The sequence below is a fragment of the Cibotium barometz genome, chromosome 6 (assembly GCF_041138505.1).
Source record: "Cibotium barometz isolate CiBa-2024 chromosome 6, ASM4113850v1, whole genome shotgun sequence".
NCBI lineage: Eukaryota > Viridiplantae > Streptophyta > Polypodiopsida > Cyatheales > Cibotiaceae > Cibotium > Cibotium barometz.
The window spans coordinates 2,898,647-2,926,335 of NC_141051.1; the positions used below are offsets into that span (position 1 = coordinate 2,898,647).

Below are 27,689 nucleotides of genomic sequence, written 5' to 3' on the forward strand. Positions count from 1 at the left end.
AGACATTCTTGATAGAGTTTCGATGTAAGCTTGGATAATGCTTTGAAGACCTTGAGTTTGCTCAAGATCTTGAGTTTCGATGTAAGCTTGGATAATGCTTTGAAGATCTTGAGTTTGCTCAAATTTACTTTTCCTTGTGATCCTTTGTGTTGAATTCGCTGCTTGAAGCTTATGCTTGAGTGGTATGGCTCCTTCTTTTTAATAAATAAAATTAAAAACTAAAATGCTAAAGTCAAAGCTTTATAAAAAGACGCTTTATAATATGTGTTATAAAGCTTTAGAACATAAGGTAGGGAGGCTGGGAGGGAGGGAAGAAGGAGAGAAAGAGAGAGCGTGGAGAGAGAGAGAGAGAGAGAGAGAGAGAGAGAGAGAGAGAGAGAGAGAGAGAGAGAGAGGCAGGAAGAGGGTAGGAGAGGGAGAGAGAGAGGAAAGAGAGGAGAGAGGGAAGAGGGTGGGGGAGAGAGAGGGAGAGAGCGAGAGGGAGGGTGGGAAGGTGGGAGGGGAAAAGAGAGAGAGAGAGAGAGAGAGAGAGAAAAGAGGAGAGGAGTATGGGACATAGAGAGAGAGATGGGAGTAAGATGAAGTGAGTGAGAGAGAGGGAGGGTGGGAGAGGGAAAGAGAGGAAAGGGAGGAGCTAAGTTGGGTTGGAGGGGAGAAAGTGGGATGGGCTGAGAGGTGGTGGTGGAGGTAGTGGGAGGAGCTAGTGGTGGAGGGATTGGAGAGAGAATGTTCACATCTTTAAGAGAGAAGGGTTGCCAGCAAAAGCTCCCTCCACCAAGCTCCCCCAAAAAATACACTCTTATTCAAGAACCACATTAGAACTATTTGAAAGTCTCTCATCTTCTACCTAGTTAATAAGTCAATGATGGAATTGAGATGCTTAATGCAACCAAAAGCACTTCTTATTGAACACTTGCTTCTTCACTCCTTCTTGGGTGCCAAATTGCCAAAAAGGGCTTTGCACACATGACTCAAGTGCATTCTACAAAGGAGAGAAACGTCTTCTACACAAGCATTCCGTTTGGGTTGCCAAAAAAGACCTTGCAGACAGGACTCAAGTGCTTTTTACAAAGGAGATAAGTGCCTTCTACACAAGCATTGGGCTGCAATGGAGAGATAGGTTTTGTGAAAGGAAATAAACAAGTGTAGAGCCACCTAGGTAGAAAAGGCGGGAGGTGGTTAGGGGTGGGTTTGGGCCACCTTCGAGAAGGGTTTTGTGAAAGGAAATAAACTTGCACAGAGGTAGGAAGGGCGTGATGAGAGTAGGAAGCAAAGAAGAAGGTGGTTGAGCCATTTCCAAGAATCTGAAAGACTCACTGCATTGCTGTGTATACACTTTTAAGACTCCTAACTAGCTTAGTGTGGAACCTCAACGGAGGCGTGCAACGTACGCAATCAAGGAGCGGTCATGCGGTGTGAAATGTCGGCAAGACAAAAAAATCATCCAAGAAAACACATATTTATTAAAATCAGCGTCACAGATGCCACATTCTCTCTCCTCTCTCTTTCTCTGTTGATCCTCTCTCTAGCACTCCAGCTCTCTCCTCTTTCTTGAATGCACTGCTCAATATCCACACCTCCTCCTCTATGTGGAGAGAGAGAGAAGGTAAAGAGAGAAGGGTAGGTTTCTTTCCTAGCTAGCGTACAGAAAAGCAGGGTTATCTGCAAGTACGCATGATCGATGGACCATCCTGCTGCTTCTACCTCTTTATCGTCTGGAATGGTGAATCGAGTCCCGCACACAATCGCCAATGCAGGCGAAACCGGTCTGGAAGGTAAAGCCTTTTCACTGCCCTTGCAATTCAGACTGTTCAATGCACTTTCTTGAAGGTGGGTTTTTTATTCGATTGCTTGATTAATCTTTCCCTGCAGTAGAAATTTTATGAGCCATGAGACGGGGATTTTGATTGGTTAAACCCCCCCATCGTTGCTTGCCATGGTTATCTGTCAAAGCATGTGTGAGTGGAAACTCCCATCACCCATTATTTCAAACCATGGTTCACCGTTATCTGTCAAAGCATTTGTGAGTGGGAATCCCAATCACCCATCATTCCATACCATGGTTCATGTGTGAATGGAAGCCCCCATTTCTGCATGGCACGATTTCCTTTTACAGCATGTTGAATGATAACCATCATTCATGTGATATGGAATACACGGTTTTGCAATGTGGTTTATTGTGGTGTGGATGTGTATGCATGTATGCAGGAAGCTTGCAACAAATGAAGTTCCAGGATTGTGTACACTACATGCGGACTGGAAGTTGTGCCTTTGGAGCGAGATGCCGTTACAACCATCCAACTGCAGAAAGAATGGTGAGTCCTTAGTGGGTTAGTGTGCATGTATTTTTACATATACATATATTATGCTGCACGCATGATGCATGCACAGTGTGTATGTATGTATGGATATATGTTTGTGTGTGTGCATGGATGCATATATACGTATGGATGATGCCAGGTTTTGTGTGTTTATTTATTTTCTGGATTTGATGTGATGTCAGCAAGTTGTCACGCCCTGCCATAACATGGAGGAGTTGCCTAATAGGCCTGGGCAGCTTGAATGCCAGGTATTCACCATGATGCTGCTTTTATTTGCACACACTTTTGAAATCAATCTGCAAAAATTCTGTGATTATGAATGTGCTTTGGTGGCCATTTTGAGGTTCAATATCTTACAGCCGAACAGAGGAGCAGAACCAAGACGCTGCACTGATACAAGAGTGCTGAATACAAATGCTGAATTTGGAAGCTATTACCTTTGTGGTCATTGTATTATGAGGCCAGAACGGTCTATTTCTTCGCCTATAATTTGCAAGTACCTTTGCTGATATGGATGCTGGTGGAGATACTTCACTTTGTGGCTGGTTTCTGGGTGGATTTGGACTGCAGTGAGGGCCAAATCCTTGCCACGGTGAAGGTGATAAGGAGTTGGGTGTACAAATGAGGGATGGGGGGCTCTTTTTAACAGGATAATTCCCCAATCCCCTCCCCCCCAAACGGGGTGTTGGTTGGGTCTAGCAGGGTTTTCCACCATGTTGGGCCCTACTGACGGGTGCCAGACCAGCGCTATGGTGGATATCTCCAACTAGATGAGCAAACGGGGTACAAGGGAGAAAACCTATGTTTCATCTGCCACACTGTGCGGCATGTCACGTGCATCCTGCACTTGGATGCCATGGGGACATATACATAAATGAACAGAAGGCGTAGGACTTGGAGTGGAAACTGGTCCCATGTGAGCCCCAATCCGGGACGAGTTAGCCAAGGTTCTGTTAGTAGTCATCTCCTGTCTGTACACTATGTCAGGGCCTTTGTTCTGGGCGTGCCCGCCTGTATTTGGTGTCTTCCCATTTTTCCTCACTCTCCGTATTTTTTTCCTATTTTTTTGGAGGTGTGTATGGGCTGTTGGATGCCCCCAGATGACTGGCCGAGTGTGTTTGTGCTGCCCGATTGAACTTCAGTGCCGGCCGGCTGCCCTTCTCCTGGCCACCTGGGTATTTTATTGGTCGTGGGCTACCAAGGCGGTTGTCGGCTGACTTTGGTCTGGCCGACCAGCAGCCAAGGGCCATATAAAATGGTCCCTTGCCCACACACTCCATCATTGTATTATTCCGGGATTTATTGGTGTACATAGCAGAGTTACATAAGCTTCTCTCTCTCTTTCATCTGTGTATTGCTCTCTACAGCAGTTGTCTTCATTTCCGCTGTGCATTCTGACATGGTTCCAGAGCCCTAGGTGGCTTGAAGCTTGGAGACAGTGGGATGTCGAGGGTTTGCTGATTGAGGTGCTAATTGGAGACTGTTTGGGTTGTACGGGACTTGGAGATCAAGTAGAAGGTGGCCATCACCGTTGGACCACCTTGCATTCTATTTGCAGCCTTCTCTTCTTCTTTTTTCCCACCCACCCTTCCTTCACAAGACCTTGTGAACCCTTGTTGAGATGGCAGATTTGCTTGAGATGGCTAAGAAGCACGTGAAGATCCCGACACTCCCCACGTTCCGGGTGGACCGACAGTTGGACGGGAACAACTACGGCATATGGAAGGTAATGATGGAATCTGTTTTGGAGTCCTATGACTTGGCTGATTTCATTGTTGTTGGGGTTCCATGGCGGGAGTTGGAAGATGGGGAGTTACCCTCTATTCGGAAGGAACGGGAGGTACAGATACAATTATAGGATTGTGTTAATGTCCGAGTCTGTTCTTTCATCTTCCTCAATTACACACCACATGTGATCAATCACATAAAGTAAATGACACTGGCCAGAGGGATTTGGCAGCATTTGGCTTCTCTCTACAACATGGTATCACCCATGAAGAGGATCTCCTTGGAAGTTCAGATGCGGGTGATGAATCCTGCAAAGTCGTCGACGATGCAGGAACACATCAACAAGCTGCAGGCTCTTCATGTTAGAAGTCATCTCCTGTCTATATTCATACACCAGGGCCTCTGTTGTGGGTGTGCCCACCCTGTATAAGGTGTTTTATCTTTTTTCCACACTCCCTGTACTTTTCCCTATTTTTTTCCATTTTTCCTAGTGGTGGGAGGGTTGCCAGAGGATGCCATGAGCACTCCAGTGTTGGCCGACTGCATGTTTATCAGTCGTGGGCTACTGGGCTGCTGGCCGACTGGAGTTTCTCGGTCGTGGGCATTCATCTGCTGGCCGTTGCATTTATGCAGTCGTGGGACCATTTTCAGCAGTCGTGGGCACCTTTTATGCTGGCCGACTGCTCTCCTAGGGATGTATATATAGGCCCCTTGTCCCCACCACTTCCTCATTCAGTTTTCTCAGGATCTTGTGTATAGAGAAGAGTTTACACACCTATCTCTCTGTGTTTCTTGTGCTGTTTATTTTTTGCAGTCTACTTGCTCTTGTCTACCCAAGTTTGGTTATCATTTCCGCTGCATATTCTGACATGGTATCAGAGCCATAGGCTCTAGACAGATCTTGGGCGTTTTTCTGAGCAAGAGGGGGAGCGTTAGGCTGCTGATTGGTGGACTGTTTTGGGCTGAACGGGAAGAGAAGGTGCAAGAGGAAGGCGGGCAAAGGTGCTGGACAGCCACTTGCAGGTTTTCATATTTTTTTTTCCCCACCCACCCACCCTTTTCAGGTTACTCTCCGCGATGGCAGATTTACTAGAGATGGTTGAGAAGCACGTAAAGATTCCGACTCTCCCCACGTTCCCAGTGGATCGTCAGTTGGACGGGTCCAATTACGGCATCTGGAAGGTCATGATGGAGTCGGTTCTGGAGTCATATGACCTTGCTGATTTTATTATCATCGGGGTGCCACGGCCGGAAGCTGAGGAAGGGGAGTTATTATCGACGAGGAAGGACCCTAGAGGCACAGGTTCATATGTGGGACTGTGTCAACGCCAGGGTCCGGTCGTTTATTTTCCTCAATTGCACACCACAAGTGATCAATCATGTGAAGCACATGACGCTGGCGAGAGGCATATGGGAGCACTTGGCTTCTTTGTATAACAGGGTGTCACCCATGAAACGGATCTCCTTGGAAGTGCAGATGCGGGTTATGAACCCTGCAAAGTCTTCGACGATGCGGGAACACATTAACAAGCTGCAGGCCCTTCAGCAGGAAGTCCTACAAGCTGGGAAAGAGAGATCATCTGAAGATATGGCCATCACTTTGCTTTCCCACTTGCCTGGTCAGTATTCTGCTTTCTATTCCTCGTTGATCACGAGTGGCAGGCTCAGCGCCATTACTTGGGAGGAGCTTGTGCCAATGGTCTTGGACCAGGAGGAACGTTTCACGAACCCTCCTCACGGCGGAGGTTCGGAGGCCTTAATTGGCCAACGGTCGAAAGGCCGGAATACCAACAAGGGCAAAGGGAAGGCTTCACCGGAGAAGTCTTCTGAGAAGAAGCGTGATCCAGAACGAGAGAAGCTGAAGGCCGAAAGATCTTGTAATGATTGTGGCGAGAAAGGCCACTACTGGAGGAAGTGCCCTAAGCGGTTAGGGAAGAGTGCTGATTCCTCAGCCTCAGTTGCGAAGACTCCGGCATTTGTGCACTTAGAGATGGTGGACTCCGATGCTTCATCATCTTCGAGCGAGGAGGCAGTTGGCTTCACCGCGAAGGATACCCGGGAATGGATTATGACTCCATCCCGTGACTTCTTTCTGGATCTGAAACGGCAGTCAGGTCGTATCTTTATTGGCGATAACTCCACTATTCCGATACATAGTGAGGGCCGGATGGAGATTATTCCCGACGGCAAGGGGGGCAAGCATGCTTCCCGTGTTCTTTATGTCCCTGCTCTGGGTTTTCATCTTCTGTCAGTGCATGAGGTATGCAAGACTGGCTTTCGGGTGGAATTTGAGGAGCATTCAGTTGCTCTAAGGGACCGTGAGACAGGCAAAGTTGTTTGGGAAGGCGGTGTGGAGAATGGCATCTACAAGCTCTCTGCACTCTCCTCATTGACAGGTTCTCAGGTCGGAGATTTGTGGCACTTTCGTTTTGGCCACTTAAATGTGGATGCTTTAAGGCGCGCCTTCCGGGACCAGATGGTGGTTGGCTTGCCAGATGTTGGTAGTAGGCAAGGACGTTGCAGCTCTTGCATACGTGGTAAGCAGCACAGGGAATCCTTTCTGAAGCAGGCTTCCAGGGGGGATTCGAAACCATTGGAGTTGATTCACACTGACTTGTGTGGACCACAGCAGATACCATCCTTGGGAGGATCTCTCTACTTCATGCTGCTTGTTGATGATTGTACCAGATTCACGTGGGTCTACTTTCTTTCCCAGAAGGACCAGGCTTTTGCTCGGTTCAAGGATTGGCACGTGATGGTGGAGAAAGAGTCTGGATATCAGGTTAAGACTCTCAGGGCTGATAAAGGAGGTGAATTCTCCTCGACTGTATTTTTCAGGTTTTGTGCAGATCATGGCATCAAAAGGGAATTGGCCAATACCGGATCGCCTTCGGAGAATGGAGTTGTTGAACGAAAGAACAGGACTGTGGTGGAGATGGCGAGGACCATGCTGGAGCATCGTGATCTTCCTCGTCCACTTTGGGGTGAGGCTGTGGCAACGGCTGTCCATACCATTAACCGCTCTCCGACGACTTCTGTACCCCATATGACTCCATTTGAGGCATATTTTGGCAGGAAACGCGATGTCTCGCACTTCCGTGTCTTTGGGAGTGACGCGTATGTACATATTCCGAAGAAGCAGAGGGGGAAGCTTGGCTCCAAGTCCCGCAAGCTGGTGTTTGTGGGGTATAACTCTCTTTCCAAGGGATACAGGTTGTATGATCAAGAGAGGAATGAGATTGTTGTCAGCCGGGATGTGGTCTTTGACGAGCATGTTCCAGCATCCACTGTCGAGGAGCTGCGACTTCTTGGAGATCCAGAGGAGTCTGATGACGATTCTCAGTCTATCACTCCAGTTGATCCACCTCAGTCATCAAAGGAGGTTGAGCCCGCAGCTGGAGTTGAGCCCCGACGACCAACAGGAGGCTCCACTATCTGTTCGAGTACCTAGGTGGTTGTTAGACACCCTTCGGGAGTCGGGTGTCACGGAGCTACCCTCCAAGTGGACCACAGAGGACGGCCCTCGAAGATCACATCGAGTCCGAGATAAAAGCAACACGGCGGAGCTTCTTCAGGTGAACTATGCTTTGATGTCTCGTATCATGCGGGACAAGGAGCCCACTTCCGTAAAGGAAGCCCTTTCACAGGATACTTGGAGGAAAGCCATGCAGGTGGAACTTGATGCCATCGAGAAGAACAACACTTGGGAGTTGGTTCCGAGGCCGTCGAAGGGGTAAGTCATTGGTGTCAAATGGGTCTTTAAGACCAAATACGCGTCTGATGGATCGGTGGACAAACACAAAGCCAGGCTTGTGGCTAAAGGTTATGCTCAGCGGCCAGGCATCGACTACGAGGATACCTTTGCACCGACAGCGCGGATGACCACGATTCGGACTGTTCTTGCCCTTGCTTCTTCTCAGAGGTGGCCCGTGTATCAGATGGATGTAAAATTTGCGTTCCTTAATGGTGACTTGCAGGAGGAGGTGTACGTTGAGCAGCCTCCCGGCTTTATTGTTCCAGGATTGGGGGGGATGGTTTACAGGTTACGTAAGGCCTTGTATGGTCTTAAGCAGGCTCCCAGGGCTTGGAACCAGAAGATTGATTCCTTCTTTATTCGGACTGGATTTCAGAGATCGGTTGCAGATCCGAACCTGTATCTCTTTCGGGAACGCGGCATGGCCACACTTATCATCCTTTATGTGGATGATCTCATTCTCACCGGCGGTCATGTGGAGCACATTGGAGTGACGAAGGCTGCCTTGTCAAAGGAGTTTGAGATGACCGACTGAAACCGATCCCGTCAAGTGGGAAAGACTCCGTTGGACACCCACACGCTTAATAGCACAACTTTAAAACCACAAATTTGAAATGGACAACTTAATACAACTTGAAATTTAAATGAAATGAAATGGAAAGATGGACACCAGCACTGGGGCCGGAACGGGCCGACCCCCCCCTCAATATATGATATATTTATTGGGAGTATTTAATGAATACAATGCTCCATGGGTTCCAAGAACCAGATGATGTCCATATACATATGAAAACAGTACCAAACAAATAGGCTCGAAGTCGAATTTCGATGTAGAAGCTCGAAGCAGAACGACCACTAGTGTGGTCCAATCTCTACGGTCCTGTGCTTTCACTGGACTCCGCGGAGAGCGCCTCACTGGTGTTCCGAGACCACGCACAAACAGGCGCTCTCGTACTAACGCCTGGCTCTCCTGATCTCAGCACCTTTGGACCGAGGTTCTCCAATAGAGCTTGGACAACCTGGCACCGAACGGGTGTGGCCGTAGAGGGAGTCGGGAATCCCTTATCAGATTTAAACACAAAATACTTTACTTAAATCTGAAATTCACTTACTTGTGGATGGCTGATAGAAAACCAATACTCGTGGTGTTTGTGTAGGAGATGAAGCCACCCAGGGGATGTGAAGTCTTCTTGTAGTCACCGGTGGAGAAGATGAGCAACCTCTTTCAAGGTAGGAAAAAGACACCTTGTTGAAGAAATAGTCACCTCGTGGCGAACCACCAAGACAAGTACCACCGCAAGAGACCACAGCCGCCTGCTGTGAAAGGAGGAGTACCCACTTGCAAGGAGAAGATACCTGGCTGCTGTGTGGAGGAGAAGAGGGCTTGGATGAGCAGCCTGTTTTGAAGAGAGTGTACACCCACAGTTGCCTGCAAGAGAAAAAGGGCAGCCTGCTGGAGAACAAGTGCAGCCACCTTGTATGGAGAAGAGGGATACTTGGCTGCAGCCGCCTGTGGGGAGTAGAAGCTGCAGGCGAATAGGTGCAGTCGCCTGTATAGGAGGTGAAGCAGCCGCCTGCAGGAGAGCTCACGCAGCCTGCTGAGAAAGGGAACCGGTAGAGGGTACAGCCGCCATAGATGGTCCAGAAGCGCAGCCTGGACAGCATACAGGCGAGGCCGCCAATAGATGATGGGCAGCCTGTAGCGTGTGCAGTCGTAGAGCAGCCAGCCGCCTGGGAAAAGCAAGCGCAAAGAAGATGGTCGCCGGTTTCTCAACGCAAGAAGGTGATCGCCGGGTGATCTCACGTAAAAGGGTGGAAGCGATGATGTCTACGCTTGAAGGAGGGAGCCTTTTTTTATAAAATTAAAGTGAAGTTTTCTCTACGCTTGCATGTGGGTGGGGAGTATGGGTAGGTGACCATGCCCACCCCCACACTCACTTAAGTGGGGCTCCCCACCTTGGCCCCTAAGCGGGTGCCCACATTTAAGTGAATGTGAACACTTAACCTTATAAAACTAAAGGTTAGAAATAAAATAATAAAAACAACATGTGCGATATACTTACCACCTGTTCACATGCACTAAAGCTCGTCAGAATACAGAGCAGACTTCACGACTCACTGGCAGGCGTCCCCGCTCAGTAAGTAACACGTCAAGCAGGCAAACACACAAATACATGTCATGCGAAAACAGTTTCAAACATGCAAAATATGTGTGCATGTGCAAATAGTAACATGGAAATATCTCCTGTTCATGGAACAAGTACGAAATATCTGTCGGCACAAAACTGGCACGACATAAAAACATAAAATCCTGGTCTTCCTATGGAGTGAGAGTCCCATAGGTAAGACACAGTTCCAGGCACGAGTTTCCCTATGGTGTGACAGTCCCGTAGGCAAAACACGGCATGAATACTGGCTCTTCCATGGCGTGACAGTCCCATGGGTCGAACACAGTCCAGGTCATACACGGGTGGCACCAGTCTGGCTCCCGTCCATACGACACCATCCTGCTAACACACGGGTGGCACCAGTCTGGCTCCTGTCCATGTCAGCAAAATACTGGCCTCTTCACATGAGACACTGGCCTGGCCTCAAGTGAACGAGACGCAAAAACTGGAGATGGACCAAATGGTCGGCCAATTGGTGATACCGACTTAGGCTTACTCCACTTCTTCTTGGGATTGGAGATCTGGCAGACCCAGAGGGGGTTTTTCGTCTCTCAGCAGCGATATGTTCATGAGTTGCTTGAGGCCTTTGGGATGGAGAACTGCAAGCCTATTACTTCGCCGATGGACCCGAACACAAAGTTAACCGTTACAGATCCTTGTGAGCCAGTTGATGCCTCGCAGTACAGGAAGTTGGTTGGTTCATTGATCTGGTTGTTGAACACCAGATTGGACTTGAGCTTCTCTGTGGGGCTGTTGAGCTCTTTTATACAGACGCCATTGAAGTCTCATTGGGACGCAGGATTGCGGATCTTGTGGTATCTGCAGAGTACGAAGGATCTGGGACTCTTTTACACTGGAGGGAATGGAGTCAAGCTCCAAGGTTGGAGTGACTCAGATTGGGGAGGAGATCCAGACACGAGGAGATCTACTTCAGGATACAGTTTTACCCTCGGCTCAGGAGCAGTTTCTTAGAGCAGCAAGAGGCAGCCAACTATTGCCCTTTCTTCGACAGAGGCAGAGTATCGGGCTGCTTGTGGTGCTGCTTGTGAGGTTGTATGGCTGCGGAGGCTGCTAGGCGAGATTGGGTTTCCACAGAGGGAGCCCACAGTCATCCAGTGCGATAACCGGAGTTGTATAGCTATTGCTCGGAACCCGGTTTTCCATGCCCGGACCAAGCATATAGAGATACAGTATCACTTTGTACGTGAGAAGATCTTGGCTGGTGACATCTTGCTACTTTATTGTTCGACGGAGGACAATGCGGCGGACCTCTTCACGAAGTCTCTACCTCAGGCTACGCTTAGGCGGCACTCCAGCTCCCTTGGGTTGGTTTCAGAGCCAGGAGCTGAGAGGGGGTGTTAGAAGTCATCTCCTGTCTATATTCATACACCAGGGCCTCTGTTGTGGGTGTGCCCGCCCTGTATAAGGTGTTTTATCATTTTTCCACACTCCCCATATTTTTCCCTATTTTTTCCCATTTTTCCTAGTGGTGGGAGGGTTGCCAGAGGATGCCAGGAGCACTCCAGTGCTGGCCGACTGCATGTTTATCAGTCGTGGGCTACTGGGCTGCTGGCCGACTGGAGTTTCTCAGTCGTGGGCATTCATCTGCTGGTTGACTGCATTTATGCAGTCGTGGGACCATTTTCAGCAGTCATGGGCACCTTTTATGCTGGCCAACTGCTCTCCCAGGGATGTATATATAGGCCCCTTGCCCCCACCACTTCCCCATTCAGTTTTCTCGGGATCTTGTGTATAGAGAAGAGTTTACACACCTATCTCTCTGTGTTTCTTGTGCTGTTTATTTTCTGCAGTCTACTTGCTCTTGTCTACCCAAGTTTGGTTATCATTTCCGCTGCATATTCTGACACTTCAGTAGGAGGTTCTCCAGGTCGGGAAAGAGAGATCGTTAGAGGATATGGCCATAACGTTGTTGTCACACTTGTCACACTTGCCCTCTCAGTACTTAGCATTTTACTCCTCTTTGATCACCAGTGGCGGGCTTAGCACCATCACATGGGAGGTGCTTGTGCCCATGGTCTTGGACCAAGAAGAGCGATTCACGAACCCTCCACAGGGCGGAGGTTATGAGGCCTTGACTGGCCAATGGTCGAAAGGCCGTAACAACAACAACGAGGGCAAAGGGAAGTCTTGATCGGAGAAGTCTTTTGAGGAGAAGCCCGATTTAGACCGAGAGAAACTGAAGGCCGAGAGGACCTGTAATGATTGTGGCGAGAAAGGCCACTATTGGAGGAAGTGTCCCAAGTGGACTGGGAAGAGTGCTAATTCTTCAGCTTCAGCTGCAAAGACTCCAGCCTTTGTGCACTTGGAGATGTTGGACATCGATGCTTCATCTTCTTCGAGCGAGGAGGCAGTTGGCTTCACCTCCAAGGATACTCGGGAATGGATTCTTGATAGTGGCGCTTCCCGGCACATGACTCCTTCCTGTGACTTCTTTCAGGATCTGAAATGGCAGTCAGATTGCATTTTCATTGGTGACAATTCCACTATACCGATTCACAGTGAGGGCCGGATGGAGATCATTCTTGATGGCAGAGGGGGGAAGCATTCCTCTCGTGATCTTTACATCCCCACACTTGGTTTTCATCTGTTGTCAGTGCATGAGGTGTGCAAGACTGGCTTCCGGGTGAAGTTTGAGGACCATTCTGTTGCTCTACGGGACCGCGAGACTGGCCAGGTTGTTTGGGAAGGCGGAGTGGAGAATGGTATATACAAACTCTCAGCACTCTTCTCTTTGACAGGTTCTCAGATTGGTGATTTTTGGCACTTTCGGTTTGGCCACTTGGATGTGGATGCATTGCGGCGAGCTTTCCGGACCAGATGGTGGTTGGCTTGCCAGATGTTGGCAGCAGGCAGGGACGCTGTAGTTCTTGCATTCGTGGTAAGCAGCACAGGGAATCTTTTTCGAAGCAGGCTTCTAGGCGGGCTTCGAAACCTTTGGAGTTGGTACACACTGACTTGTGTGGACCTATGCAGACACCATCCTTGGGAGGTTCTCTGTACTTCATGGTGCTTGTTGATGATTGTAGCAGATTCTCTTGGGTTTATTTTCTTTCACAGAAGGACCAAGCTTTTGCTCGGTTCAAAGAGTGGCATGTGATGGTGGAGAAAGAGTCTGGCTTGTAGGTAAAGACTCTTAGGGCTGACAAAGGAGGAGAATTTTCTTCCAATGCATTCGTGCGGTTTTGTGCGGAACATGGCATCAAGTGGGAGCTGGCCAATACAGGTTCGCCGTCAGAGAATGGAGTAGTTGAGCGTAAGAACAGGACTGTGGTGGAGATGGCGAGGAAGATGCTGTAGCATCGTGATCTTCCTCGTCCACTTTGGGGAGAGGTTGTGGCTACGGGTGTCCATATCCTTAACCGTTCTCCGACGACTTCAGTACCGAACATGACTCCCTTTGAGGCGTAATTGGCAAGAAACTAGATGTCTCCCATTTTTGTGTGTTTGGGAGTGATGCATATGTTCACATTCCAAAGAAGTAGAGGGGGAAGCTCGACTCAAAGTCCCAAAAGCTTGTCTTTGTGGGATATAACTCTCTTTCCAAGGAATACAAGTTGTATGATCCAGAAAGGAACGAGGTTGTCGTCAGCAGGGATGTGATTTTTGATGAGCATGTTCCAGTTTCCACTGTTGATGAGCCGCCACTTCTTGGAGACCCAGATGATTTTGATGATGATTCCCATTCGATTGTTCCAGCTAGGTAGCCTCAGTTAGTTGAGGAGGTTGAGTCTGTAGCTGGAGATGAGTCCCTGCCGTATAGCAGGAGGCTCCGTGTTCTGTTTGAGTACCCAGGTGGTTGGTTGACACCCTTCGGGAGTCGGGTGCTATGGAGATTCCCTTCGAAGGGACCCCAAAGGACGGACCTCGAAGATCGCATAGAGTTCGTGACAAAAGTCATTCAACGGAGCTTTTATAGGTAAACAATGCTTTGATATCTTGTATCATGAGGGACAAAGAGCCCACTTCCGTTAAGGAAGCCCTTGCACAGAATACTTGGAGAAAAGCCAGGTGGAACTGGATGCCATAGAGACTCGGGAGTTGGTTTTGAGCCCGTTGAAACGGTCTGTCTCATTGGTGTCAAGTGGGTCTTTAAGACCAAGTATACGTCAGATGGGTCGGTGGACAAACACAAAGCTAGACTTGTGGCTAAGGGTTATGCTCGGCGGCCTGCATTGACTATGAGGATACCTTTGCACCGACAACGAGGATGACCACGATTCGGACCGTTCTTGCCCTTGCTTCTTCTCAGCAGTGGCTCATATTTCAGATGGATGTTAAATCTGCGTTCCTTAATGGTGACTTGCAGGAGAGGTGTATGTTGAGCAGCCTCGAGGCTTTGAGGCTCCAGGATCAAAGGGGATGGTTTACAGGTTTGCGGAAGGCCTTGTATGGTCTTAAGCAGGCTCTCAGGGCTTGGAATCAGAAGATTGATTCCTTCTTTCTACGGACTGGATTTCAGAGATCGGTTGCTGATCCTAACCTATATCTCTTTCGGGAATGGGCATGGTCACGTTGATCATCCTTTATGTGGATGACCCTCATTCTCACTGGCGGTCATATGGAGCACATTGCAGTGACGAAGGCTGCCTTGTCAAAGGAGTTTGAGATGACCGATTTAGGCTTACTCCACTTCTTCTTGGGATTGGAGATCTGGTTGACCCAGAGGGGGTTCTTTGTCTCTCGATAGCGGTATGTCCATGAGTTGCTTGACGCCTTTGGGATGGAGAACTGTAAGCCTATCATGTCACCGATGGACCCAAACACAAAATTTACAGTTAATGATTCTTGTGAGCTAGTTGATGCCTCTCTGTAGCGGAAGGTGGTTGGTTCATTGATCTGGTTGCTGAACACCAGATTGGACTTGAGCTTTCTTGTGGGGCTGTTGAGCTCGTTTATGCAGACGCCGTTGAAGTCTCATTGGGACGTAGGATTGCGGATCTTGCGGTATTTGCAGGGTACGAAGGATCTTGGACTCTTCTACACCATTGGAGGTGAAACGACGGAACGAGTTCGACTCCAAGGTTAGAGTGACTCAGATTGGGGAGGAGATCCAGACACGAGGAGATCTACATTAGGCTATAGTTTTACCCTCGGCTCAGGAGCTGTTTCATGGAGCAGTAAGAGGCAGCCAACTATTGCCTTGTTGTCAACAGAGGCAGAGTAGTGGGCTGCTTGTGGTGTTGCTTGCGAGGTTGTGGGGCTGCGGAGGTTGCTTGGCGAGATTGGGTTTCCACAGAAGGAGCCCACGATCATCCAGTGTGATAACCAGAGCTGTATCGCTATTGCTCGGAACCCGGCCTTCCATGCCCGGACCAAGCACATAGAGAGACAATATCACTTTGTTCGTGAGAAGATCTTGGTTGGTGACATCTTGCTTCTTTATTGTTCGACGGAGGACAATGCAGCGGACCTCTTCACGAAGTCTCTACCTTAGGCTATGCTCTGGCGGCACTCCACCTCCTCGGGGTTGGTTTCACATCCAGGAGCTGAGAGGGGGTGTTAGCAGTCATCTCCTGTCTGTACACAATGTCAGGGCCTCTGTTGTGGGTGTGCCCGCCCGTATTTGGTGTCTTCCCATTTTTCCTCACTCTTTGTATTTTTTTCCTATTTTTCTGGAGCTGTGTATGGGCTGTCGGCTGCTCCTAGATGATTGGCCGACTGTGTCTGTGCTGCCCGACTGATGTGGTGCTGCCCGACTGTACTTCAGTGTTGGCCGACTGCCCTTCTCTTGGCCGATTGGGTATTTTATTGGTCGTGGGCTAACAGGGCAGCTGTCGGCTGACCTTGGGTTGGAGCCTGGCCGACCAGCATCCAGGGGCCATACAAATGGCCCCTTGCCCACACACTCCATCATTGTATTTTTCCGAGATTTATTGGTGTATATAGTAGAGTTACACAAGCTTCTCTCTCTCTTTCATTTGTGTATTGCTCTCTACAGCAGTTGTCTTCATTTCCGCTGTGCATTCTGACAGGTTCCACTCTAAGCGTCCAAGTTCAGGTGTGCATTTTCTTGCACATGAAGTAGTACCAGTTCGTAGTGTGAGTCTCCCTTTGGAATGATGTCAGGTGACTTGAGTGTTTGGTTTGCAACCAGATGCCATACATCTGTAGGAAACGCATGTAGGTTGCATGTAGAAGGGGTCCAGCCCTTAGGGCTACCCAGCTTTGGATTGGGCAAGGAGTGCCACCCCAAGGGGCCTAAGGAGGCCCTAGGCTTTGCCCACCAGCCCAATGGAGGGCTAATAACTGGCTCAAGCGGCTCAAGACCCACATATTTCTTGAGGAGGCTAACGTGAAAAGCATTATGCAAGCAAGCTTGAAAGCCACCTCATTAATCCGTTCCAACACTTGGAATGGCCCATAGTACTTGGGAGACAACTTTGGGCACTTGCCTTCTTTGCCGGGTTGCTTCCGAAGGTGTGCCTTCTCAAACTTGAGAAGCACCCAATCACCTCCTTTGAAATCCACATGTCTGTGAGGATGTCTATCTGCAGCTGTCTAATGTTTTTCTTGAGTTCTTTGTATGGATGTTCGTACCTGTGAGAAAGCTGTATCCAGATCTCTAACATAGTTCATACTCATCGACAGAAAAGAATTCATCCTTCGTGTGAAGAATAGGTGGAAGCACCACCTTGCCATAAACAATCTGAAAAGGTGCTTTCCCAGTGGAAGTGTACACTGTATTGTTATAAGCAAACTCCACAAGTGGCAAGTACTTCTCCCAATCCGATTTCCGCACAGTGACATAACACTTGAGCAAATCAAGTACAACTGAATTTGTAGTTTCACTCTGCTCATCTATCAGAGGATGATAAGCTGATGAAAAATTCAGCTTTGTGCCCATATTTTCAAATAAAGCCCACCAAAACAACCTTGTGGTTCTCGAATCCCGATTGCCCACAATAGTCTTGGGCATCCCAATGATGCTTGAAAATCTGGGCCAAGAATATTCTCGCCATGTAATATTCTTTCGCACAGGAATGGAATGAGGTTGCTTGCTAAACCTGTTGATGATGGTCCATATGGCATCATTCCCTTGTCCCGTTTTAGGTAAATCCATGGCTATGGACTCCCATGGCTGATCTTGAACAGGTAATGGTTAAAGCAAACCAGGTGCCTTAGGCGTGTCAAACTTCACTTTCTGGCAAACCACACATTCACGCACATAAACGTCTATGTCTTACGCTGCTGCTGGACAGAAACACTGGCTGTACGGCTGCTGCTGGACAGAAAACGCAGGTGTACGGCTGCTGCTGGACAGAAACGCAGGCTGGCTGTAGGTGACTGGTTCACATGCAGAAAACGCAGGTTGTATGCTGAATCAGAGATTGAATTGATGCTGAATGCAGGCGCCTAGGGCTGTAGGGACTGCTGAACAGCAGGTGTTGGAGAGATAGGGCTGGCTGAAGCAACCCCAAACACTCCAAGGGCTGGATGAGACTAGTCTAGTGCTGAAGGCAAGGGAACTCCTAGGGCTGAGGAGGAAAGCTCTTGGCACACTGAAGACTGAATGAGAAACTAAGCCCTATGCAAGTCTATTTATACTAACTGGAGGTTGGTCAAGTTGACTTGTCATTTAATAAAGTTTATATTTATAAATGACAAATAATGCAAATAATGCTAAATAAATAGTATAAAATATGGAAAAAATACCAGATAAATTCTAGTAAATTCCCTAAGACTTCTGGGATGTTCTAAATGATGCACAGGCATATGAATGCATATTATGCAGGATGCAGAGTGCTTTCTGATGCAAACCCTAAGGCTTCTACTGACTCTACATGCATGAATGGTTCTCTCCAAGTGGGTTAAGGGACTTGACTGAGTGACTGACCCGCTAAGGCTGAGGAATGACCTACGTAGCTCGTGCCTGACTTATCCTGGACTGAGGATGTACAATGGGGTCACGGCGTACGACAAATATCATCCTATTGGGTTCTAAAACTGTACAACTGTTGCACTTCTGATGATGAGCCATCTTGTCACCATGCACTGAGTGCAGAGTGCATGTGACAAATGATCTACACCGGGTTTGATGGGTAAGCCACCACTTGCAACGCTAGAGAAGTAGCCATTCGGCAGTGCCGATAACTATGCAGCTAGACCGATAAATATGTAGTTGAGACTGATAAGTAGTCTCCCTCCCCAAATGATGCAATGTCTCACCATGAGACAACTCAATGGGCAAAGTCTTTTGGCTTGCATGCGGACCACTCTCTCCATGATATACATCCTTTGAATCCACAAGGCCATCATGTCGCCCACTAGCTCCAACATGCACAGACTTGTTGCCTCTTGCCCCAAGAGGAGTAGATGCATGGCGAGAAGTGACTGATACCTCTTCCTTGTATATAAAAGACCTCAACCGTTGAGATGCTGGGTCTCGCTGCTTCAAACGAGGTGGATTCTTGAATACTAACTCTCCATTCTCTCCTTCTTTGAGATCACCCTTGCGGATAAGATAGGAGAGTGCCAACTCCCTTGGCTTCTTGCCCACTTCACGAGCCATAGATTCAAAGGTCATATCCACCATGGCATCAGCTTTCCTTGCTTCAATAACACTTTGTACATGGGGATCTTCATGCAAGAATTTCAGCTCTTGCTCCTTTGCTTGCAAAAGCTTCTTCATGTGCTCCAATTCAGCCCTCAATGCATTGGACTCATCCTCATGCACAGGCTCTTTTCCACGGGATGGTTGCCCCATGAATGCAGTGTCATAACCTCTCTCAAGAGGCTTGTGCCTTCCAAGCAATGCATCAGAATCGCGAGAAGCACTGGACTGGCCTCTGGAATTTGGCACTTCCAAAGGGTTGCCATGGCTGTCCATTGAGTCAAGTGTCTGTATTTGCTTCCGATCTCAAAACACCGTGTCTCCTCTTGAGAAAGAGAGACGACCGGGCTCTGATACCAATGTAACCGTTCCCTACAGGAGGCCTGACAAATCTGAAGATAAAATACACGTATTTTAGATCACTTAACTAAGTCAAACAATGGACAACACTTGCAACACGTATTTTAGATCACTTAACTAAGTCAAACAATGGACAACACTTGCAACATTAAAACTGAAAATAACAAAGAACACTTGACATTTTAGATCACTTAACTAAGTCAAACAATGGACAACACTTGCAACATTAAAACTGAAAATAACAAAGAACACTTGACACCATCATTGGGGCCGGGAAGCCCCCTCCCTCCCTCAATATTGTTATATTTCTTGGAGTATTTATTTGTACGAGTGTTCACGGCCCCTAGGCCAGATTTCTCCAAAACAAGGAGTGAATACAATCGGTAAACAATGAGATGTTGTCGGTGAAGAATCAGTTGTCGGAGTAGACCAAGTCACAAGTAATCTCCCATCTTCATTGGGTGAACACATGTCCTCATTGGTCTTCCGGGACCGTGCACCAACAAGCACGCCCGTAGTAACGCCTGGCAAGGTGAAACACCGCGGAGGGAGCAATAGCTGGTGCTCCTGAATCAGCTTTGCTCCCAATTTTCCTCATATCCCAAATGACCTTTACTGGCTCCTCCAAAATGTAAGGGCGCGGCTAGGGTAATCATGGGAAGAAATCACCGTCTTGCAAGGGGTGATATTTTGCCTGACAAGACATGTACAAACAACATTGAATTTTAACAATTATTGAATCTGAAAATACAAAGATAAATACCTGACAAATATTCAAATTCAATTCCTAAGAGAGAAGCTCATCCCCTTTTTATTGCACTCCCAAATCGTAGGCAGATCCTAGCAGCAGTAGATGTTGGAAAGCAGTTGGTACAAAATAGGTACAATAGAATAGGTATAGGAGGTAGAGTTGGTGCAACAGGTACAGTAGATATAGTAGGTACAGTAGGTACAGTCGGGTACATCTGGTACAACAGGAGATGCAATCGAGTACACCAAGCGGGTATAGCAAGTACAGGCGCAGTCGGGTACAACAGGCGAGTATAGCAAGTATAGGTGTAGTCGGGTACAGGCGGGTAATAACAAGGCAGGTACATGTTGATAATAACTAGGTGGGTACTTTTCTTCAATCTTCTCCCAGCAACCATCCATGTGTGGGGGAAGAATAATTACCTCATGCAATAATAACTATAAATGTTATTAATAATGTTGGGCACCCACATTAGAGCAAATGTCTTAAATCTGTGTGAACACCCAACCTTATAATTATTAAGGTTGACATTACTTAAAGGATTTTACATTTTACATTTTATCTTATACTTACCACCTGTTCACACGCCACACCAACTCATCAGCAAACAGCACACCCTTGGTACACTGGGGGCGTCCCCGTCCAGTGTACTGGCACGACATAGCAGGCAAACACAGTCATGCGAAAACAAGTTTATGCATTCAAACATAAATGCATGTGCACATGTAATGGACAAAATCTCCCTTTCATGAAACTTGTACAAAGATTTCTTGTCAAGCACGGAACTGGTGCGATAGGAATGTGAAGTCTTGTTCCAAAAGCAAAACACAAGTCCTGGCACGGGCCTTGCTATGGAGTGAAAATCCCATAGACAAGGTCGGCACAAATATCAGTCCTACCATGGAGCGACAGTCCCATGGATAAGACGCAATCCTAGTCATACATGGATGGTAGCAAACAGGCTCCTGTCCATATGGCACAATACTGGTCACACACGGGTGGCACACAACTGGTTCCTGTCCATGTGATGCCAAATGACTGACCCTTTCACATGGGGCACTGGCTTGGTCACATGTGAACATGGTACAAATCTGGCCGCTCTATGGAGTGACAGTCCCATAGAAGTGGCTCCAAAAATGGAGATGGACCAAATGGTGACATCCCCCCCGGCTTCTAAATAGTTAACCTCAACTGAAAAGCCTTAAGATATGCTGCAAAAGCTGCAGGTAGTCAACAAAGTAATCCTCATCTACCCACTTTGCATCAATGGGTAAGTAGTTCTTAAATTTCACAAGGTATCTCTTGGAAAGCTTCCCATGTGGTAACTTTCTTTCCTTGTGAAATACAATCTGCTCTAGTTGGAGGATCTTCTGAAGCTCATCAATCTTGGGCAGATCTTCTGTGAGAGGCTCTTCCGGGTCTGGCCCCACATATTTCTGCAAAAGACTCACATGAAAAGCATTGTGAATCTTCCAATGACTGGGTAAAGCAAGCCTGTAGGACACTTCATTGATCTTTTCAATCACTTTGAAGGGTCCATAATATCGAGTAGAAAGCTTTGGAAATGAAACAAGCCGAACCATCAAGCTTATCCAAGATGTCATCTATGCGTGGGATTGGAAACCTGTTCTTGATGGTGAGCTTGTTTAGAGCTTGATAATCCACACATGTGAACATGGTACGAATGTGGCCGTTCCCTAGAGTTTGCATTAGCGGCATGATGAGAAACGTTCTTATTCACCTCTCCTTTTGAAAGAAAGTGAAAGCAATAGAAAACACAGGTGTAGGCCCAGGTAGCTATGGCCTCAAAAACCTCGCGATCTGAAGTACTCTTTTTTAGACCCTCTGTAGACTGTACATCAGGATCTTCCTCTATGGCCCATAGTGTTGCGGTCTCATCACGATAACGCCTAACCTAGCGTCTTAGAGTTTCCAACTCGGACAATACATCGGCAAGTGGTGTGTTATGTACATCCCTAGGCACCTCATCCTGCATCTGCTTGTTGGGTGTATTCATTACATGCTCATCATCACTCACATGCTTAGTCACGATTGCTGACCACAAATTTTTGCAAACGCAATAATTTCTAGGCCCGGAACACTCTATCTGCTACGACGAGAGGATTTACCACATACTAGAGAACTGAGGCTTTGATATCACTGTCACAATCCGGAAACGTGTGCACAGAAAATCTTAACCCATACATAGCATCATGGCAAAATACATAGGCATTTGACAACACATGAACTTGCTTTTAAACCACTGAAAAGAAAGATGAAAGCTTGCACAAGACATAGCAATAGGGCCTGAAGTACAACACAACCCCCCCCCCCTCCGCGGGCCCGCCCTCAAGGTATCTTTATTACCAACAGAGTGTTCCTTTACAAGAAAATGGGTGCCAGAGAGTAAGCACTCTATCGGCTGGCACCAGATGCATCCATAATATGATGAAAACAAGTAAAACAAATGCTTGAGACTTCGGTCTCAGTCTTCCAAGAGTCCTTCAGGCACAACCATACTCTAGTACGTGATCACACCCTCTAGCATTTGAGCTGTCCCGCCATGAAAAACCTTAGCTCTGGCCACCCGAAGGTTCCACCCTTAAGAGCCACAGGCCTAATGTAGGTGTAAACACTGTTTGCCTTGGATTTTGCCACGAAGAAGCCTGCTGAAATGGACTGTACAGCCCTGTTTGCTGCCCCAAATCTTGCCAGATAGGTCACCCCAAGTGTAGAGAAGGGTGTCCTGTTGATTGGCTTGAGTGCAAGGCCTTTGGAGCATCAGAAACCTATTGGAAGGTTGGCGATTTCGAGCGTGTGATCTATGGCTAGAAGTTGCCTTGGATTATCCCATAAGTGGAAGCATGGGAAGTTGAAGAGCCGTATATAGGCTAGAGTGGCACCTTGTCATAATCATCTCCTTTGACCGGTGTTTTGGGAGGCAGCTCACTGGGAGATTTGGAGCTCAGTGGAGGGATGCTGCAGTGCCCGTTGGGGGTGTTCGTGGAGCTCGATGGTGATGCGTCTCCTACGTGCGTTAGTCTTCCGCTGTGCATTCTGACATGGTATCAGAGCCCGGGCGTGTGTGGTCGTGGGCGGCTCAGGCATGTGTGGTCGTGGGCGACCCCCTTGCGCCTCGGTGGCTTGCGGAGCTCGAATCGAGGGAGGGTGTTGGAAGGTTGGCGATTTCGAGCGTGTGATCTATGGCTAGAAGGTGCCTTGGATTATCCCATAAGTGGAAGCATTGGAAGTTGAAGAGCCATATATAGGCTAGAGTGGCACCTTGTCATAATCATCTTCTCCGCCTGGTGTTTTGGGAGGCAGCTCACCAGGAGATGGGAGCCCGGTGGAGGGATGCTCCAGCGCCCGTTGGGGGTGTTCGTGGAGCTCGATGGTGATGCGTCTCCTATGTGCGTTAGTCTTCCGCTGCGCATTTTGACAAAACCAGTCCCCATGACTGCTTTCCAGCAGTTGACTAGCCCCAGAGATAAGCTAGAAGCAGTCGCCTGCACCAAAAGAGAGAGAAAGAACGTGCCTGTGTCTGTAACACCTGTAGGAGCAAGTGATCAGCCCTTATGCAGCCCTGGAAGCAGTCGACCAGCTCCAACAGTGCTGGCCAGCATGCAAACTGACACCTGTCAAAACCTAGAGTGTCCAACACTCCCTGCCACCATTTAGTCCATCTTCATTTCTGGAGCCACTTCTATGGGACTGTCACTCCATAGAGCGGCGAGATTTGTACCATGTTCACATCTGGCTAGGCCAGTGCCCCATGTGAAAGGGTGAATTATTTGGTGTCATATGGACGGGAACCAGTTTTGTGCCATCCGTGTGTGACCAGTATTGTGCCATATGGACGGGAGCATGTTTGCTGCCACCCGTGTATGACCAGGATTGCGTCTTACCCATGGGACTGTCACTCCATGGTAGGATTGGTATTTGTGCCGAGCTTTGTCTATGGGATTGTCACTCCATAGGTAGGCCTATGCGAGGATGTCACCATTTGGTTCATCTCCATTTCTGAAGCCACTTCTATGGGACTGTCACTTCATAGAGCGGCCAGATTTGTACCATGTTCACATGTGGCGAGGCTAGTGTCCCATGTTAAAGGGTTAGTGTCCCATGTTAAAGGGTTAGTTATTTGGTGTCACATGGACGAGAACCAGTTTTGTGCCACCCGTGTGTGACTAGTATTGTGCCATATTGACGAGAGCCTGTTTGCTGCCACACGTGTATGACCAGGATTGCGTCTTACTGTCACCATTTGGCTACCCGAATGGTTCACTCTTGCTTTCACACTATGTACATATTGGATTGGTGTCATGTCAACAAATGTTGGAAAGTTGTGCTTGAGGTTACTCCCTTTATGCAACTCTCCGAAGATGAAAGGAAAAGGAAGTTTCGCTTCGGGTTGCAACCACCTTACTGTTCCGGCATCGAATTGCACCCGAAACACACCTTTAGCAGTTCATAGCATCTGCCCTTGCTATGGAGCAATTGGTGTTTAAAATTAAGCAGGATCAAGAATAGGAAGTTATAAGGGCAAAGAGAGGGCTGTCCCAAACCTGCAAAAAGGTGGACAGCCACCTAAAAAAGAGCTTTCGGGAAGCCTTAAAGGGAGGTAAAGCTGAAAGTACCCTAAGCAAAGGGAGCAATATGCAAAAGAGAGGAAATGCTTTTCTTGTGGTAACATTGAGCATGATGGCAAAGAGAGAGTGGTATGCAAAGCTTGGGGCAAATCAAGGATCAGCCTGTCTTATTCATGTTTGATGATTGTGCAACAGATAACTTCATCTCTACACAGATGGCAGCCGCCTTGGACATTGAGATTGGGGACATGGGACCCCAGATTGAGGTAGAGGCTGCTTTTGTTGGCAAAGAGGTGTAGATGACTCCTCTTATTGGCAAGTTGCGAATACATATAGAGGGTTACTTGGATCAGGAGTATTTCTTGATTGCCTCTCTCAATCGATGTGATGTATTGCTTGGCAAGCCTTGGCATCATAGGCTTGAGTCCCGCAAAGAATATAAAACCAACAGGATCACTTTTATGCATAAAAGAGGCATGCATGTCATTGATGCTGGCAAAGAAGGGGATTCCATCCGACTTGTATCTCACATCCAAATTAATAAGGGAATAAAAAAGAGTCTTTCCGCGTACTTGGTTTTTGTTCGTGACAAAATTGAACAACATAATGTGAATGTGGATGTATTAACTCAAGAGATGCTGAATTTTCTTAATGCATATAAAGTTTGTTTTGCCGATGCATTGCGAGGAAACCGTGTGGTGTTGTTAACCGCACTCTCAGAGCTCTTGAGAGCCAGTGAAGGTTAGACTCACTAGGGAATTTGGAAGCAAAGCTCATTGGGGAGAACCAAGCCACGTTTTCTCCGCGGTGTACTCCTTGGCATGCGTTAGTATGGGCATGCCTGTTGGTGCACGGTCCCGGAAGACCAGTGAAAGGCAGGTGTCCACCCAGTGAAGGTGGGGATGAGCCTGTGATTTGGGACTACTCCGACCAACACCTCTTCATCGATTTGAACCATTTTTATTTGGTTGTTTTCACTCCTTTGTGGAGAAATCTGGCCTGTCAGGCCCGTGACACTTGTACAAATATAAATACTCCAAGAAATACAAAAAAGTATTGAGGGGGGGGGGGGGGGCGGCCCTTTCCCGCCCCAGTGCTGGTGTCATTTGTATTTCCAGTATTTGTGTTGTTGATGTTGTTTCCATTGTTTAATAACAGTTAAATTAAGTGTATTTTTATCTTTTTACTTATGAGTTTGATTTTATGGAACACCTTGTTTCTTCAAATACTTATCCTGTCTTTCTTCACAAACTTTGTAATGTGAGACGTTTTGTAGATGACCTCTTCGTTTCCAACATTCCTTCCTTTCAAGAGTTTTTGTATATTAGTCCAAATTCCTTAGGTAGAGGGATCTATTCCAAGGAATTTTGCGAACTTAACCGCACCTCGAATAGCGATAGTTGTGCTTTTTTAGACCTTAAGATCACTCAATCATCTTTAGGCTTCATAGTAGATATTTATGACTAACTTAAAGATCATTCGGATGCCACACTTTTCTTCCAATATTTCTGATACAGCTAAGTATGGTGTTATCTGCTCTCAACTTTTTAGATTCTCTCGTCTTTGCTCTACTAAAATTGCCTTTATCTCTCAATCATGCCATCTTATTTTTCTGCTTATCGAAAAAGGTCATAGTTTCAATAAGATTTTGAAAAAGGTTCGTTCTTTCATGAATTGTAGTAAGTTTATCTTTGGTATTTCAGCTTTTGGAATGTTTAAAATGATAAGGAGTAAGTTTAATAGAAGTGGGGAGCTGAAAAGCCAACTTAATTCATAATTCAATGCTCTTTTTTGTAAAAGTGGCTTGTTCTAGCTTAGAGTAGGGTTTGTTGTTTTAACTTAGAGTAGGCCTTGTTTAGTCTTTTCTTTCTTGCTCTAGATTAATACAGACTTAGTTTGGTTCTTTTCTATGTTTTGTAATTGTTTGTTGTTATATCTAAGAGTAGACTTTGAGTGCTAGTCTCTATCATGGCTGAGTATGCCCATCACCTCCGGAGAGTGATAGAAACTCAGTAGTTTGCTGGTGGCAGATAACAATAACAATGTGGGGATTGAGAAATTGGATAAGAACAACTAGCAACCATGGAACTTTAGAATGAGGAACTACCTTATTGGCAAGAGTTTTTGGGGATATTGTAACTCGCGGGCGGGGGTGCTCGGGGGACTAGGGCCTTTGACACACTTGTTGATACCATCAATGCATATTAAAACATTTAAATATGGCCACAGCCTTAACACATATCCATCATCACTTTGCATAAAATATAAAGCTGGACAAAACATCCACAAATGCTGAAAATGGATCTTGCACATGTGACACCACATAGAGGCCGGAATGGGCCGACCCCCCCCCCCCCCCCCCCCCCCTTGGAGTATTTTATTACCCAAGGAGAATAATATCATGTACAAGCTTTGAGGGCCTTACTCTCCCCACGGGAGATGCCGGATTATCCATATACAAATGCCATAACACAGCCCAACACAAGGCAACCAAGCCGGAACATAGGCTGTAGAAATGCCGCCTGAGAGACCCGAGGATCATTGCATAGATCTTGTGCTAGGTAGTTTTCCACCGAACATACGCGCATATCGTGTGAGTGTTGCACAACAAGAGGAGATCATGAAGCAGGTTAATGAGCTTTTGGAGAAGGGTTTGGTTCAGCCAAGCTCCTCACTCTTTTGTTCTCCTGTGCTTCTTGTGCAAAAGAAGGATGGATCCTTCCGCATGTGTGTGGATTATCGAGCTCTAAACAAGCTCACCATCAAGAACAGGTTTCCAATCCCACGCATAGATGACATCTTGGATAAGCTTGATGGCTCGGCCTGTTTCAGCTGTATAGACTTGAAGAGTGGCTATCACCAGATTCGTGTGGTACCCCAAGATGTCCATAAAATTGCATTCAGAACAGCTTTTGGATTGTATGAGATTTTGGTGATGCCTTTTGGCCTTACCAATGTCCCGGCAACATTCAACCGTATGATGGAGAGGATATTTCGATCCCATCGTAAATTCAAAGGTGTATTCTTTGATGATATCTTGGTTTTCTCCACGAATGAGATGGAGCATAAGACTCATTTGGCTACAGTGTTTGAAGAGTTGCGAAAGCGTAAACTCTTCATAATTGCTAAGAAAAGTGAGTTCTTCTTCTCAGAGATACACTATTTGGGACACACGCATAGATGACATCTTGGATAAGCTTGATGGTTCGGCTTGTTTTAGCCGTATAGATTTGAAGAGTGGTTACCACTAGATTCGTGTGGTACCCCAGGATGTTCATAAAATTGCATTCAGGACAGCTTTTGGATTGTATGAATACTTGGTGATGTCTTTTGGCCTTACCAATGACCTGGCAACATTCAACCGTATGATGGACAGGATATTTCGACCTCCTCGTAAGTTCATAGGTGTAGTCTTTGATGATATCTAGGTTTTCTCCAAGAATGAG

At 47.2% G+C, this 27,689-nt stretch overlaps 1 protein-coding gene across 2 annotated transcripts in view; it reads left to right on the plus strand.

Moving 5' to 3' along the window:
- Positions 1-1,446: 1,446 nt before the first annotated feature.
- Positions 1,447-27,689, plus strand: part of LOC147637346 (zinc finger CCCH domain-containing protein 32-like) — a 52,576-nt gene continuing 26,333 nt past the window's right edge. Inside the window, exons 1-3 of one of the 2 annotated variants that reach the window (XM_086799127.1) lie at positions 1,447-1,775; positions 2,209-2,315; positions 2,504-2,569. In XM_086799127.1, the coding sequence (XP_086655253.1) occupies positions 1,682-1,775; positions 2,209-2,315; positions 2,504-2,569 (267 nt within the window). In that variant the 5' untranslated portion in view covers positions 1,447-1,681. Of the gene's footprint in view, positions 1,776-1,898; positions 1,959-2,208; positions 2,316-2,503; positions 2,570-27,689 lie in introns of those variants that run through there. The other variant, XM_086799129.1, reaches the window with a different exon arrangement.